Source organism: Salmo salar, chromosome ssa04 (genome assembly GCF_905237065.1).
Source record: "Salmo salar chromosome ssa04, Ssal_v3.1, whole genome shotgun sequence".
NCBI lineage: Eukaryota > Metazoa > Chordata > Actinopteri > Salmoniformes > Salmonidae > Salmo > Salmo salar.
In genome coordinates this window covers 83040110-83057030 of record NC_059445.1, presented here as the reverse complement: position 1 = coordinate 83057030, position 16921 = coordinate 83040110, and the positions used below count along the sequence as shown (strand labels likewise).

The 16921-nt window shown below is 42.2% G+C and overlaps 1 protein-coding gene across 2 annotated transcripts; it reads right to left on the bottom strand.

Moving 5' to 3' along the window:
• Nucleotides 1-588: 588 nt before the first annotated feature.
• On the bottom strand, nucleotides 589-16380 carry ggnbp2 (gametogenetin binding protein 2). Of its 2 annotated transcripts, none has more exons than XM_014198285.2 (14): nucleotides 16106-16380; nucleotides 15259-15387; nucleotides 14543-14623; nucleotides 14103-14356; nucleotides 13626-13724; nucleotides 12787-12900; nucleotides 12451-12660; nucleotides 7879-8053; nucleotides 7440-7628; nucleotides 6785-7010; nucleotides 2969-3094; nucleotides 2236-2387; nucleotides 1784-1996; nucleotides 589-1432 (listed from the first exon to the last, which is right to left on the bottom strand). In XM_014198285.2, the coding sequence occupies exons 2-14, from the start codon at nucleotides 15349-15351 to the stop codon at nucleotides 1244-1246; spliced, it is 2121 nt and encodes a 706-aa protein (XP_014053760.1). In that variant the 5' UTR covers nucleotides 15352-15387; nucleotides 16106-16380; the 3' UTR covers nucleotides 589-1243. The 2 variants fall into 2 exon arrangements, with proteins under 2 accessions (XP_014053760.1, XP_014053761.1); XM_014198286.2 differs by having other exon boundaries at nucleotides 6839-7010.
• Nucleotides 16381-16921: the final 541 nt, after the last annotated feature.

Here is a 16921-nt window from a genome sequence, read left to right as displayed (position 1 = left end):
TTTGGGAAGCGGGCCCTGGATAGTTTATTCTTTAGAAGCTAGTATAATTATGTATAAAAGTAGACTCATAAGACAAAATCGGGTAAAAGAAAGTGACGAACACACACTCAAAATCCAATACTTCTGCAAATAAAATGGTGGTTCGAGATCACAAATATGTCTGGAACAAGGCGAACGATTCACACAGTTTAAGCATTGAATGTATCTTTAAGGAGACAAAACGTAATCCTCACTATTTAACTAGTCAGAGGAGTACTTAGCTACAGTATAGCAAAATAGTAAACCTTGTCATCATGTAACTTTCACATGCGTGTTGCATTCTTTCGCCACCAAGAGCAGCTAGTTTGAACTTAAGTTCTTGCAAAACTGTGTGTGAAAATGTAATGCAGACTATAAAAAAAATAAAAAAAATATAGGTATTAAATTATTAGTCCGATGACGGTAAAGTATACTGTTCTGACATTACAGCTCCCAATCTGTGAGGGTAACCTCGTCACATCACGCCATCTCCTGGTTCTTTATGAACATAGCATGACCTGGTTGCCATGTCAGAATGGGGGGGGAAAAAAAAGTTACAGCACAATTTTGTAATGCATATTAATAAATATTCTTTATTTTGTCAATTTTACACATTGCACCCTTCTTAACATCACATCCAACCCCTGTTATAAATGGATGTTTTACTGTAAAATCTATTCAGATTATATAATTTCTGTACACATTTATTGGTACAACTTTTCCCACTAAAATGAAGCGTCACAGAGGAAGAGACAAGAGAAAAAAACAAAACAAAAAAACAAGACTAACATCTAAACCCTAATGTCACAGCTTGCAAGCTTAATTAACAGACCCACTGTGCTCTAAACCAACAGCCCTACAAAATGAGACCAGAAAAGAAACCGGGTTTGGTCAGGGTGGGACGGACGACAACAACAAGGACGGTGTGATAAGGTGAACAGGAAGAGGTGACAGAAGATGAACAGAGGTGGGAAAATAAGAACCACATGTACTTCAACCAAAGAGGGGGTGTGGGGGGGGGTCATTGAACAAAGAGGGGGTATGGGGGGGAATCATTGAACAAAGAGGGGGTGTGGGGGGGGGGATCATTGAACAAGACTAAAATGCACTAGTGAATTCTTTCTCCTTTAAAAGGCGGTGCGAGCAGAGGGGTGGTAATCACCATGTGTGTTGTCCCGGCAACAAGATATCATGACAGTAGAGTAGTGCAACGGCAGCTAATTCATTAATTGACGCTGGTGGTGGCGGCAGCAAACCAATCTGCACCTCCGTGGCAGTACTTGGTGAATTTATCTTTCAGGTGCTGTCGGTACTGGTCACGGTTGTTGTAGAAGGACTTGTTGTTGTCCACAAACGACTGGATCTCATCCTGCGTGAGGCAGTTCTCTTCATCTGAAGTCACTTCAGAGTCATCCTGTTTTTAGTACAACAACAACAAAAAAAAGCACTGATTACATTTTACATTTTAGTCATTTAGCAGATGCTCTTATCCAGAGCGACTTACAGTAGTGAATGCATACATTTTTTAATTTAAAAAAAAATCCATACTGGTCCCCCGTGGGAATCGAACCCACAACCCTGGCGTTGCAAACACCATGCTCTACCAACTGAGCCACACAGGACTTTCAAAACACACACACACACACACGTTGAAGCAAATGTTTTACATCCTACCACTCCGTATGGAACTCAAAACTAGTACAAATAATAACGTCAACACTGAAGTGACCATCCCAACTTTTTGAAGAAAAAAAACGTCACTGACCAGTAGTTCAATGAGACTTTTGGCACTGGTATCCTCCAGATAATGGCTGAGGTTCTTTCGATGTTCTGCACACGGTAACTGCAGTGCGATACTAGAAAAGGTGTCGAGGCACAACTGGGCACACGTCTCTTTGGTTCTGCACACGGCTGACGTTGCAGCAGTGTTTTGCCCTTTCCTGTTCTCTTCCACAACACATACCTCTGCATTTGGACCCTGTTGAGAAAGAAAAAAAAAAAAAGTTTATTTTTAATTAGTTTTGCCTGAGAAACAATGAATGACATGACCAGATCACATCTCTGACTAGGCTAACGTACCCATCAAGAAAATCTGGCTAGGGGAAAGGTCAATTTCAATTATAGACTATATGAATGGGAAAATACTATATACATATATATATTTTTTTTAAAGCAGTAATTGCTGCTAAATCCCATCCTAGGACATTCTCATCTCACCTGATAGTAAGATAACAAGCCATTGTTCTTTCTTCTCTTATTCTTCTTCTTGCCCTTGGTGTTCTCTTCAGAGCTGGCCCAGCACTCCACACAGCTGTCCATACCATCCTCTTCCTTGTCTTCAGCACATTGATGACCACACAAGTAGTCTCCTTCAGATGACAAGACGACAAGGAGATGACAAGGGGGGGGGGGTCCATTAAAACCATAAGACAAATTCATTAAATTCCATGTGAATAGCGAGGGAAAGCAGTACCTCGCAATGTTTTGGCATGCAATATCTGATAACTTCAGTAAAGCAAAGGCTATCATCAATGAATAGGCTAGGATATTCTACAGGCAACAGACCGAAGACTGAACACACACACACACGCATCATTAGCAGAGAGAAAGAGCAGGTGAGCCAGCACATACGACTTCGTAATCTGTATCTCGTAATGTCTTGTCTTACAGGCCTCGCAAATTCACAAAAGTAGCCTAAAGTTCCCCTCCTTACTCTGGTTTTATTTAAAATGACAGGCTGTAAAGGTCTGGGGAAAGTTATCTTCTAGTTAGGCCTTAACACAGAAAATAATATGTTTTGTAATAACTGTACTGTGATTCAAATTTGTGTGGGGGGGGGGGGGTTTTCGGGATAGTTTTTTTCTTTCTTAACGTTACAAATCCCAATTTTGTTTTAGCTTTGACACAACTAGCCAGTACTATTTGGACCATTAACTGAAGATGGACCAACCTGCTTCGTGGTGGTTGCAGATACCCTCAGTGCAGGCGACGTCACATCCTTCCTGTGAGCCAGGCTCGCTGCCTTCCATGCTAGACGAGTAACCACAGTCACTCCCATTACTGTGAGGCGACAGACCTAAAGAAATGACCAAACAATTAAATAAATAATAAACTCAATGAGGCTGGTCTAGCTGGTAATGCTTCTACATATATACAAAAGTACGCAGACACCCCTTCAGTGGATTCAGCCATTTCGGCCACACCCGTTGCTGACTGGTGTATAAAAAAAATAAAAAAATAAAAAAATTTTAAAAAAAAATCGCGCACACAGCCATGCAATCTCCATCGACAAACTTTGTCAGTAGAAAGACCCGTACTGAAGAGCTCAGTGACTTTCAAAATGGCACCGTCATAGGATGCCACCTTCCCGACATGTCAGTTCGTCAAATTTCTACCCGGTTAGAGCTGCCACGGTCAACTGTAATTGCTAGGGGAAACAACGGCTCAGCCGCAAAGTGGTACGCCACACAATCTCACAGAATGGGACCGCCTTGCGCTGAAGCACAAAAGTGTCTGTCCTTGGTTGCAACACTCACTACCGAGTTACAAACTGCCTCTGAAAGCAACAGAGTGATAAATCACGCTTCACCATCTGGCAGTCCATCTGACGAATCTGGTTTTGGCGGATGCCAGTAGAACATTACCTGTCCGAATGCATAGTGCCAACTGTAAAGTTTGGTGGAGGAGGAACAATGGTCTGGGGCAGTTTTTCATGTTTCGGGCTAGGGCCCTTAGATCCAGTGAAGGGAAATCTTAAACGCCCCAGCATACAATGTAATTCTAAACAATTCTGTGCTTCCAACTTTGTGGCAACAGCTTGGGGAATGCCCTGTTTCAGCATGACAATGCCCCTGTGCACAAAGCGAGGTCCATACAGAAATGGTTTGTTGAGATCGTGTTGAAAAACTTGACCGGCCTTCACAGAGCCCTGACCTCAAACCCATTGAACACCTTTGGGATGAATTGGAACGCTGACTGCGAGCCAGGCCTTAACGCCCAACATCAGAGCCCGATCTCACTAATGCTCTTGTGGCTGAATGGAAGCAAGTCCCTCCAGCAATGTTCCAACATTTAGTGGAAAGCCTTCCCAGAAGAGAGGAGGCTGTTCTAGCAGCAAAGGGGGGGGACAGACGACGACGACTCCATATTAATGCCAAAGATTTTGGAATGAGATGTTCAACCAACAGGTGTCCACATACTTTTGTTCATGGTGTGCGCACACACACACACACACACACTAGGATTGGGCAATGTCTGGAATGACACATCATCCTGTCCAGATATTAGTGTGTGCACGTAGGTGTCAAAATGGCAGGAAAAATACAATATAAACTACACATTGGTTATAACAGAACTGTGATTTGGTGCATAATGTCATTCTAATAAAGATGCAGGACCAGCAGCAAAGACCTGACCGAAGTCACTTGCAGAATATGCAAAAAGATTCAGGGAAAAGGATGGACAGACTACAAACTGTTAACATTTACAAGTCCATCATCCTGCTGAATTCACTACTCTGGGGCAGAAGAGGTAAACATTGTGGTGTTCCCTGCCAGACATGGTAAATCAACTTCCCCTAAAATGGTTCCTCATTGCACTATTTTTTAATAATATCAAAAAAAAAAAAAAATTGTGGCCTATATTCAAATCTAGAAGCATCTCATTCAAAAAACAGAGAGGCACACAGCCCCGAGGACACAGAGAGGCGCACAGCCCCGAGGACACAGAGAGGCGCACAGCCCCGAGGACACAGAGAGGCGCACAGCCCCGAGGACACACAGCCCCGAGGACGCACAGCCCCGAGGACGCACAGCCCCGAGGACGCACAGCCCCGAGGACGCACAGCCCCGAGGACGCACAGCCCCGAGGACGCACAGCCCCGAGGACGCACAGCCCCGAGGACACACAGAGACGCACAGCCCCGAGGACACACAGAGACGCACAGCCCCGAGGACACACAGAGACGCACAGCCCCGAGGACACACAGAGACGCACAGCCCCGAGGACACACAGAGACGCACAGCCCCGAGGACACACAGAGACGCACAGCCCCGAGGACACACAGAGACACACAGCCCCGAGGACACACAGAGACACACAGCCCCGAGGACACACAGAGACACACAGCCCCGAGGACACACAGAGACACACAGCCCCGAGGACACACAGAGACACACAGCCCCGAGGACACAGAGACACACAGCCCCGAGCACAGGAGAAAAAAAATATTCTGTCAAACCTTAAGACTTACTTGCAGTTTTTGTTGCACTAATTTAGATAATTTTAGTACTTATTTTGTAACTTTTATGCCTATATTTAGGATGTGTACATTTCAAAATGCACATCCTAATATGCTAAGGCTATTTATTTTTAGCCTAAGCCAATGTTCATTTGTTATTTTTGGTAATAATTAAAATAGGGTCACAAAGAACGTTATAAATAATCATTTGTTTTATCTGATTGTACGTTTCGGATTTGCAGTTCGATAGGCAAAAGGCATAGCCTGGATAATAGGCCTATTTGTCTTACGGGCGAGCGGTTTGCTGACGTCAACGTTGTGAACAGAGCGCCCCATGGTGGCGGTGGGGTTATGGTATGGGTCGGCATAAGCTACGGACAACGAACACAATTGCATTTTATCGATGGCAATTTGAATACACAGAGATACCGTGGGGAGATCCCTGAGGCCCGCTGTCGTGCCATTCATCCGCCGCCATCACCTCATGTTTCAGCATGATCTTTTTTGTTTAAAGTATCTGTGATGAAGAGATGCATATCTGTATTCCCAGTCATGTGACATCCATAAAATAGGGCCTAATGAATTTATTTCAATTGACTGATTTCCTTATATGAAACTAACTGTAAACAAAAATATATATATATTTTTGTTCAGTGTAAATGCACAATTTGTAAGCTTTTCAAAATAAAGTTGTTAGTGAGACAACTTCCAACTCATAATTTATGTATTTTTTGTCCCCCCTTATTGAAGATTATATGCCCTACTGTTCATAGTGCAATTCAAGCACATTAATAAACACTTGGTAAATAATATAAATAATGAATTTCTAAGTAATGTTTAGCCTACTGAAACTTTTATTGACAGTAGCCTATGTGTAGGTCTATAGCCTATTATTGTCTGTTTTGGGTTCGCCAGGAGGGATTTTAGTCAAGTAAGGCTGTAACGTTTCAGGGTTTGTTTCAACTTCCTATTCCATTAGTCGCTTGCAATTATTTGTTCTCACTCATTATTACTGTTTTTAATTAAATGCTAAAAATCGCAAAACAACTTTATAAGATAAAACTCCGTTAAGCCTATAGAGTCAATCAAATGGTTGATCGTAAAAGACTAGGGTATTATTTTGAATAGCTTACAAATTGTGCATTTACACTGAACAAAAAAAAATATATAAAAAAATAAAATAAAAGCAACAATTTCCATGATTTTAGATGTAAAAACGATAAGCCGGACAACAGCTTGTTGACAATATACACCTTCACAGTCAGTGTGGGTACACATCCCAAGCCCACTGCTACTCTGCCTCCTGTCTGAATAAAGGGAAAACCATTAAATATATACATGGAACTGGAACACACAAAGAGCTCAGCCTGTCGATTCATCAACCGTGACCGAAGATGACAATTAGCTGTCTAGCTAGGATATAAATACATCACATCTTGAGATACACATTTCAATTGTACATGGTCCCTTAAAATCAAATAAATACATTTCAGAAAGGACGGCTGTCATTGGTAAGATTGATCTTACCCAGGGTCAGGTGTCTGGTCTTGAGTGATGGTTGGATGGTGGTGACAGCATTACCTTTCTTGACTTTAGGAGAGCCCAGGATGGGCACGGTGCTATCTGGGCAGCTGCAGGAAGTAGTGCTCTCGTTGCTGGTGACGACAACCTCCACACAGCTGACATGACCCTCCTCCTCCTCTCGGCTTCCACAGGCCTTGCAGCCACCGCTCTCCACAGACTCTAATGAACCCTGCATGGGGGGCGATAACAGAACGACAGGACAGTATTAGAGTAACGTCCCTAAATGGCCAGACCATAGAAAAAGGGAGGACAGTGTTATGGGCAGGGAGAGTTAAGGAATTTAAAACAACATTTGATGGCTATATTTGCCATTTAAACCTACTGATGGCATTTTGACCGTCTGAAACACAATGTGTGAACAACAAGATCACAAAAAGAACACACTATTAATCCGTCAATAACATGGTTAGCCTGGATGAGGTTAACCAGATAATGTGGAATAAGTGTGCTGATGGCATGCGAGGACAGTTTCCTATAACAGACTCACTGGTATTTCCCTGTTGTCATGCTGCCTCAGTGTGTGTGTGTTTGTGCGGTGTGTGGTGTGTGGTGTGGTGTGTATGGGTGTGTGTGTGTGGGGAAAACGATGAAGCGTTACCTCATCCAGGCTCTTGTCCTTGCCCCCGGCCTCCTGCTCAGACACGTCGAAGCCACACTTGTTTTTGCGTCTGTTCTTCTTCTTCTGTCTCTTCTTCTCCTGCTTCAGCTCCTTGGCCCTCTCCTCCTCCGACAGCTCCTCACACAGCTGCTCCAGGCGACTGATGCCCTGCACCTTCTCCACCGCCGTCTGGGGAAATGGGTGTTACCAAGTCGTTATTATATATATAAAAAAAAAAAGAGAGGAGTCCTGGCTAAATAAACATATAAAAAAAATGTATGTCAAATGAGTCAATACATACACTGACATGCCACCGCACTGTAAACAGAGACTTGTGTCGGATGGGAAAGCACTCGCCATACATCACCTCCATCAATAAAACATGTCTATGTCACATAAGCTCGGTAGCCTAATGCTGGCAGGCATTGTGCAAACAAACCTCAAAGCTTCTGCGTAAAGCGTCGATGCCGAGGCAGAAGAGCATCTGCCAGGTCTGCTCCTCTGCCCTCAGTTTCTGCCAGATTCTGTGCAGTCGCTCGTACAGGTGGATGCCCAGGCAGGTGAGCACCTCTTCTTGCGCAATGTCAATGGTCTTGGCGTGCCGTTCTCTGCGCCTGAACGCGAGAGGGGCAGGAGTCGTGTTCGAATTTGCATGTTAAATTCTATATATATGACATTCTAGAACGTCATAATTCTAGAACATTTAACTAGCAAAACAAAAAAAAAGTTAGTGAAGAACTACAACTAAGTACATCAGAAGGTCAACGGCAGAGTGAATCATACTTCACTACTATAGTGCTGGTCAAATATACTGGCACTTTCCTTATGTTACAAGACATGAGGAAATGAACATGAAAAGGGAAAAAAAAATAAAAGTTTGGGCTCCACACCATGTTATTGGATTTTCAACATTGCAGAAGCAATTGTATTTTTGTAAACTTTATTTTCTAAATACACAATTGTAAACTTTAAAAAGACATCGTATGGACAAAAATTGACTGGGATTTAAACAGTAGCGACAGAAAAGAATTCTAAAATTCACATGAAAAACTAATTTTTCCCACCAGAGACCAGTTTCCATAAAAATTCACTTGTTGCAGATAAAAGGCTGTGCTTGATGACGTAGTGAACATAAAAATAACTCCATCTAATTTTCTACTCTGATTATGGTTGTCACACAAACTGTTGAGTTATATAGTGATTGTGCCCTCTCTGGTCTTGGCACGTGCACTCTAGCCAACAACTGGCCTACATGAGATTATCATGGACAAAAGAGTAAAATAACTTATTTGTTAAACAGCAGCCAAGCATCGATCATCATGTCATCAGAATAAGACTCTCGATATTTATTGGAAAGTAGCATCAAGTCCATCACCGTGCACATTCACCACCCTGTGAAGTTCCTCATAACTTATTTCATCTGTAGCCTAATAAACTGCATGCCTTCCCAAGTCGTAATGGGTGGACCACACAACATATTGCGCGACTCCAAGTTTACTTCGATATGGTTATATTAATATTTTGACATTAAAAAAAAAGGTGTTTCCACAGCCATTTCTCACATAAATGTTAGACATAAAAAAGATCCCACCTTGTCGAGAACATTTTGGTTGTCAACATTTGAAAAGTTCACCGACAAAATTTGCCCTTTGAAACCGGCCCGTTGTGACATTTTTCATCCAAAGTACTTTACTTTCAGAAAAACGTTGGATCGAAACCTGGTTAGTGTAATGAAATGTTGCTTAAAAAACCCCAGCTACTTTCAGAACTACCAAGGGACTTCTGTATAAAGAAGTATAAAGGATTCAGAGTTGGACATTAGGGACTAGACCTCGAGGTTAAGTGACTGGACTACATCACTGTCCTAGAGCTGGTACTTGGACGCACAGCCTTTGGCCAAGACAACTGCAGACAAACACTCCTTGTAGCCATGAGCTTGCAGCACCTTTCTACCAGAAGTTTTGCTCACTTTTCAGCAACAAACTCCTCTACTTCTTCAATGTTTAAGGGATGCCTTCCATCAACTTCTGTTATCTGCACTCGCTGGTTTTGGATGTGATTCAGATCTGGACTCTTCCAATGAAGAGTCCAGAACAGTCTAGCAACTATTCTTGAACCATACCTGGGTGCTTTTGATGTGTGTTTGGGACCTTCAATGGAGAGCCAGTTTTTGGGACACTTAAATATTGGACTCCAAAAACACCTGATAGTCTGCTGATGTCATGCTCACGTTTTTCTTTTGCACATGCAACAACAAAAATTCCTGCTAGGAGGAAATGCAGGTTTTAATTAATTAAAACAAAAGAATATGATCAGTCTGTGTGTAAAATAGTGGTTAATGTGAACCTAACTCACAGCTAAAAAGTGTAAAGAAAGCATGCCATTGTTATTTGTTGCCTAGACTTCACTGCAAATGAACCTCAAGTCTTAAGAAAACACCAATATTGCAGTTAGTCATGACAGCCTTTATAGAACACTTATGACCACACAAACATCTAAATATTGCACTTGGGATTTAAAAAAAAAATAAAAAAAATTGTTTAAAAAAAGTAGAACTAGAATGAAACAGGCATTCTGTTTTTGCTCTATTATAGTGGCCACTATAATAGACATCGATCAAGTGCACAAGGCTACATGTCTGCAAAAACATTCACTGAGTAAAATAAAACAAATTTTAAAAAGTATAATACACCCCCCCCCTCACTGTCAAGTTCAACACAACAATACAATATCTTTGGGCTACACTGCACATTATACACTTTCTGCCTGGGGACATCTGTTCTACAAGGTGCCAGCCATGCATGAGACCCTTTGTAGGCATAATTTCTCTCTTTCAGGCAGAGAGTATACCTGGCATACCCCTTTTTATCCACTGTTTTGAAAAAGTGAGAAATAGGGAAAGTGTGTGTTGTTCCTTTCACCTCTATAGTGGCATCCAGGTTAAACCAGGCCCAGCTACACTTGATCCCTGAATCCAATTGTTTAACAAGCAACACCTCATTTTCACCCAATTCTCTCATTCTGAAAGTTAACCACATACTGTTGAGGGAAAACACTAGTTAACAGATAGTGGTTAGTTCGTTAGCTAGTTAACTAATTTCACACAGATTTCCAGGGTCCAGTAAGCAACTAACATGTTATAACTTGAGGAAGTGCCAGAATCCCCGCTCCCCCTTATAATTTCCTTCATTTTGTGGCTAGAGTTAAATACTTTCTGTGGCACACAGAGTCAAATACTTTCTATAGAACAAACTTCACGTCAGGATAGGAAACCGAAATTAATAATTAATGATGTGTGTTATATTAAACAGAGGAGGGAGTAAAACTTTGGGAAGTAATAAACATTTCAGAACAACTATGGCTGAATTATGCTTACATTTAAAAAAATACTAGTCGAATAAGACATGGGAGAGATGACGAATTTTAGCAAAGAGATTAATTTGGTAGAGCTTGGTGTTTGCAACACCAGGGTTGTGGGTTCGATTCCCACGGGGGACCAGTACGGAGAAGAAGAAAAAAGTATGTATTCACTACTGTAAGTAGCTCTGGATAAGAGTGTCTGCTAAATGACTAAAATGTAATAAAAATCAGGAGCTGATTTGGGTATGGGCGACATGGGCAGCCATCCAGGGCTTTAGCCAAACCGAAAACCGCAGAGAAAAATGCTTTCTGCTATTAAGATCAGTGAAATGTAGGCTAAAATGACAACGGAGTGAAAAGAAGAGCAAAAATCTCAACTAGCAAGCAAGTCGCTGCAAAATTATGGCAAATGGGGGAATTTCCGCACAACAACGGCAAGGACTCGTATACCAGTTAATACTATTAAACGAATTGGTTAGGTTATTAATGTTACCTCATCTGATGTTGTAACGTTAGCCGTCTCACTTTATTAGCAAGCTAATTTTCACACCATAACGGCTCAAATAATTGATTTTTAAGTTGGCTAACGTTGCTCAACAGTACTCTGGCTTGCTAACGGAGAATACGATCCAGCTAAACGTTAGCAAGATACTTAACAATGCTAATACTTGTTCCAACAACACACTTTCTCCCTCACCTCAAAAAAACTTTCCAAATGCCAGTTGTTTTTCGGTTACAAGCTCATGAAGTAAAGTTACAGCTTCTCACCTAACGTTACCTCATCGTGTAGGCGACGTGCTGCTGTAAACGGCAAGCTGCCTTCCCACAGCGCTAGCTGACGCTGTAACTAGTAAGCTGGTTGTCTCTCGTTTCTTCAGTCGAGGTGCTGCGCTACATTCTGTTATGTGAACGACTGGCTCAGCCTTGGATACCTAGTCCCGTGTGGCTCAGTTGGTAGAGCATGGTGTTCGATTCCCACGGGGGACCAGTACGGAGAAGAAAAAAAAATAAAATGTATGAATTCACTACTGTAAGTCGCTCTGGATAAGAGCGTGTGCTAAATGACTGAAATGTAAATGTAATGTAAAGGGATACAGCAGACAGTCTTGCTCCAAACCCACATCACTCATTCGCTTACAGCCAGTAGTGATCCAAACCCCCCCTCCCATACTTTTCTCATCGGATCTACACGAATCGCATAGGTCACCTATTTTAGATTCGAAACGGTGAAGTTCGCCGAAAGGTGACTTAGTTTCCATCCCTGTGGAGTGGCTGAATCCCATCCAAACCTATGGCAAGTGCTGACAACAGCAGTATGTGGGGTCACCCCTCAAACACTGAAGAAATAGAGCAGTTAAAGGCTGTGCAATCAAGTACTAGCTGTGGGGGGGGGGGTGCAATCATTTGGTCCAGGAAATTTTCTAAAATAAAAACTGTAAACTGAACAATAATAAAATTGGTTCTGTAATGTTGAAAATACAATAATATGTGGAGACCAAACTGTTTTTCTTTCACTTTCAACAAATTTTTAGAAAAAATAAATAATTCTTTAAGTTTAAGGATGACAATTTATTTGTCCAGTACTGAAGGTTACTACACGTGTATAGAACATATATTATAGAACAAAGGGAAAAGGCAGCAGTGTACATACTCGTAACCTCCGGAGAACTCAGGCTCGGCTCGGCCCAGGAGATGTGCCATGAAGTCAGTCTCACAGCAGACGTGGACGTGGTGCTCTTGGGGACAGCAGCGGAGTCCCTCGTACAAGGCAGCGCAGTAGCCCTTCTCTTTAGTGCAGTCTAGCTCCCCTACAAGGATGTTGTATGCTCTCAGTACTTTGTTCTTGCAGTCAGTACAGAACCTGAAAGGAAGAGAAGGGAAGGGAAGATTAAAACACTAGTACAATTTCCAAGCAGTCTAATGCAAAAATGAAGCCCATTGGATGTAAACATGACCTATATTACTTAAAACCATTACCGTGACTTACCTGTGCTTGCGCAAGTATGTTTCCAGGGTTTCCAGGAGACAGGTGCTGTCGATCAGGACGACTTCGTCCCTGCACTCCTGAGACATGAGCTCCCACACATCCATCCAGCTTCCCCTGTCAGCAGCAAACCCCCCCCCATTGTTAACATCATGCACGACTCAAATCAGCATATTATTTCAATAAATAAACCTATCAAGTCAGCTTCACAATAGAGGTGACGAAAAGGACAGGCATGCCAACTTAACATTGGCAAGTATTCACTGGATAAATCCAAATTAAAATGCTCTTTAACTCAAAAGTATTTTACCTTAAAAAAAATGTAGAGCTTCACAGATGTACATGTGCACAACATAATGTATGACACGATCCAGACAATGGAGTAAACTACTTCAGACTGACGCTAACTAACTAGCATCCAGAAATGTCACATAGAAACGCTCTGAACGAACGAGCTGTGTTTGCTTTGCTTCCTACCTGCTGGGGGCCTGAAGGGATCCAAAGTGAAAAACGAAGCTACATCTGCTGTCTGTCTTGGCTCCTCCATCTTTGTCTTTCTCTAAACCTAGCCTTTTGTCTACGCTGCCTTCTCCTCTAAAGATTCAGAGATATCTTAAAGACACTACAATACTGCACATCACAAATGACTTACTGCAGTTTCAAATAGCCTAGTTTGGCCCTGGTATGACAAATGTGGACATTCAGCCAACATTTAATTTACAAGGTCTGAGAGAACAGGCTTTGCAACTTGTTTTTTTTTCCAAAAATGGTATCATACATGACATGAAGTTCAATACAAGCAGTTTAACAGATGATAAATAGCGGTGTTAAATGTGACTCACCCCAAAGGCTTAGGTTTGTGTGTTTCTAAGGAGTGCAACTGGCAGCGTTTATTCTTTTTGCTTTTTGGAATGGCATTGATCATGTCATTCAACTTTGACCTACAAAAAAATAAAAAAAAACATGTTTATTTTCCTGTCTAGCACATTACTTATACTAATAGTTTACCATAAAAACATAGTTGTCAGATTTTAGCATATGTAAGTAATGAAACACAAAACACCCCCCCCCCACACACACGATTCTTACATGGCCGTAAGAAATTGTATGCAATATCTCTGCTGTCAATCGAGGGCACAGTTTAGAAAGATTGTTTCTTAGGTAAATTGGCCAATAAAGTACAGATAAAAGACAGGCCACAGCAAGAGTGGGTCTTGTGACAGGTCAATAAAAGGTAGGCTTCAAGTGAAGCAGTCTGACAGGCCAAGTAAGTATGAAGGTAACAGGAGTATTAGTCTTGCGACACGCGTCTCGCTCACCCGTGGACGTAAAAGAGGGTGTAGAGCGTCTTTGCGTCGGCCATGCAGGTCTTGGTGACAGACAGCACGCCGGTGGGTTTCACAGTGAGGGGCTCCAGTGCCGGGTTCCCGGATTCCACTAGCTGGGAGAAGAGGCGCTCCACGCTCCGCCTGCAGCCCACACACGGCACCAGCTGGGACAGGGCGCTGAACACCTCCCTGGAAGTTACCATCATGGCGATGTTCAGGTCCTGCTGCTTCAGCATGTTGTGATGCTGAGGGGGGGGGCAGAAGCAGGCAGGCACACGAGACAACACTTGACTTAGTAATAGTGTAATAGTTAAGTGTTGAAGAAATAAAAAGGCATAATCCGTGAGCAAAGTATGACCAACAGTCTTACGGGTAAATATTATCAAGCCATGTTTGAAAGGTAAACCCAAATCTTCTGTCACAGCACTCACCTCAACAAACTGCTTCATCTGAGAGCTGTTGACTTGGTGAGTGTCAAGGTTCATGACACTGTCAGTAAACTCCATCACCATCTGTAATAAAAAGAGGGGCATATATTGATAGTGAAAGTGTCATTAGCACAAGTATCCCACAACGTGACTGATACACAGGCTAAGTAGAGGGGGTAAAGCTATCCACTAAATGAATGCTATTTCAACATTAACCTGTCCATACAGTTCCTGCATAGCCAACATATGTCCAGGCTCAGTATCCAATACGCTACAGCTGCTCAAATGATAAAAATGTAAGTTAGCCACCCACCCAGCTAACAAGCTACCTAGCAACCGCATACAAGTAACAGTTTGCCGGTTAGCTGGTCAGTTAGGCTGGCCTAACAGCTCAGAAACGTAAATCCAAAATACATTGCATAACGTACATCAGGGAATCATTGCAAATTCATGACAGATCGAGATAGCTCGTTATGCCAAAATAGCTAGCAAACATTGCTGACTGGAAAGCCGGTTGGAGAATCGGGCTAGCTAAGTTAGCTTGCTAACGCTAGTTGTCGGAGAGGCCTAGTTACATTAGTCATCTCGCTCCCAACTAACGTTAAAGCATTTGACCCGAGTTTCCTGGTCGACATAGCTAGCTTCTTTCAGAAGAGTACCTGATTGCAAAACCTTTCAAACAACTACAGCACCTTGTGCTAGACGGTAAAAATGTTTACCGTGAGAGTGTCATCGATGTACAAGGGAATCTGTCTTGCGAGGAAAGGGAAGTCCTCTTCCCCGTCCCTGCAAACCGCAACCAGGCGCGCCATGTCTTCCAGCTCTTGTCGTGGTGGTAGCAATACTGCCTGTTCACAGTGGGGACAGATTGAGCAAATCCAACAGTCGCAGTTTCACCAATAGCTAGGGCTAACGTTTACACCGCGGGTCATTTCAACTTCTATGCCTTGTCATTACTTAATATCAAAAGTTAACGAATAATAAAATTGGAAGCTGACATTGCAATGTATCCTTAACTAACTAGTTAAATGATATGCAAATATGGCGACGGCAACAATTTCTCGAGTATTCTTAATAAAACGCTTATGTGGTTGACCAATTGTACCAAGTCTCTGGCATATTTATCATGGCTAACTTGCTGGCTACGCTAGTTAAGTGGATGCTAATAAACGCTGGCTAGCTAGCATGGTGCTTACAGTAGCAAAGTTAGCTCGCTAGTTTTGAGAGAACTTCAGTTGGTTTTTGAAACTGAGGTGCAAAATCTTTAAGAAAATACAAAAACTCCCAGTCATGATGTGTTAGATTACACCATTTGGCTTTGTTCATATTTACTAGTAACTAGTTGTGGTTAACATTATGTTAAGTTAGCTATGTAGCAGCTACGTTTCAGGGTCTGAGGAAATTCTAATCAAATTGAATCGTCAGAATGCCACAGATAACTGGTTAGCTCTCGCCTCAGAGTAAGTTAACAAATCCTGTCCATGTTCTTAAATAAAACGGACACTCCTTTCCGAACTTATAATGACATAATTTTGTAGACACAAGCAATCGTCGTATATTACTTACCCGCTTTTAAAAGGTGTCTTTTTATTACAAAAAAAAACAAAACAAGTGCGACAGAGGTGTATGTGCCGGCGGTAACCTTCGCCCTCAAGACGTACGAACCAAAAAAATAACTTCCGGGCAAAGTTTGTGCAATCCGGGATTATCGGGACGTCCCTAACCAAACTTTAACCTCGTGATTTTGGAGGTATGGCAACGAGAGACCAAAGATTTGTATAACTAAACCTAGATAAAACCACAGCCTGTCGTATATAAATGAAAACAAAGAGTTATAGTGGGCAGAACAAGTAAGAAAATGGGCAAAGCTAAGAACGATCTAGCGAGATCCGATTGGTGCGTTCTATTAAAGATTTGCATATTTCTGTTAGACAACGCCTACTCTGTAAAGTGCGCATGTGCAGAAACTCAATTCGCCTTTGTACTCCTTCTAAACAACTGCATTTTTTTGTGCTTTAACAAAGGGTAAAGCCTAAAAAAAACGTTGTCCACTCTGTTCGTAACATATAGTTTTGGGAACAGAGAACTGTATTGAGATCAAATGTTTCATCGATGAGAAAATTAGCAGAATATCGGCCAAAATCCATCTCGTTCCATCTTCTCCCATTGCCGTCCACTGGACTTCCTCTCACTACCATATTTGGTAGTGAGCGGAAACGCCAAGCGGATGCTTCACATTTATACATCTGGTGGAATATCTGTCTCATTGTTCTATCTGTGGCATACTTCTCTTCAAATCAAATCAAATTGTATTGGTCAAATACGCATGGTTAACAGATGTTAATGCGAGTGTTGCGAAATGGCTTACCGCAACCCTTGCCT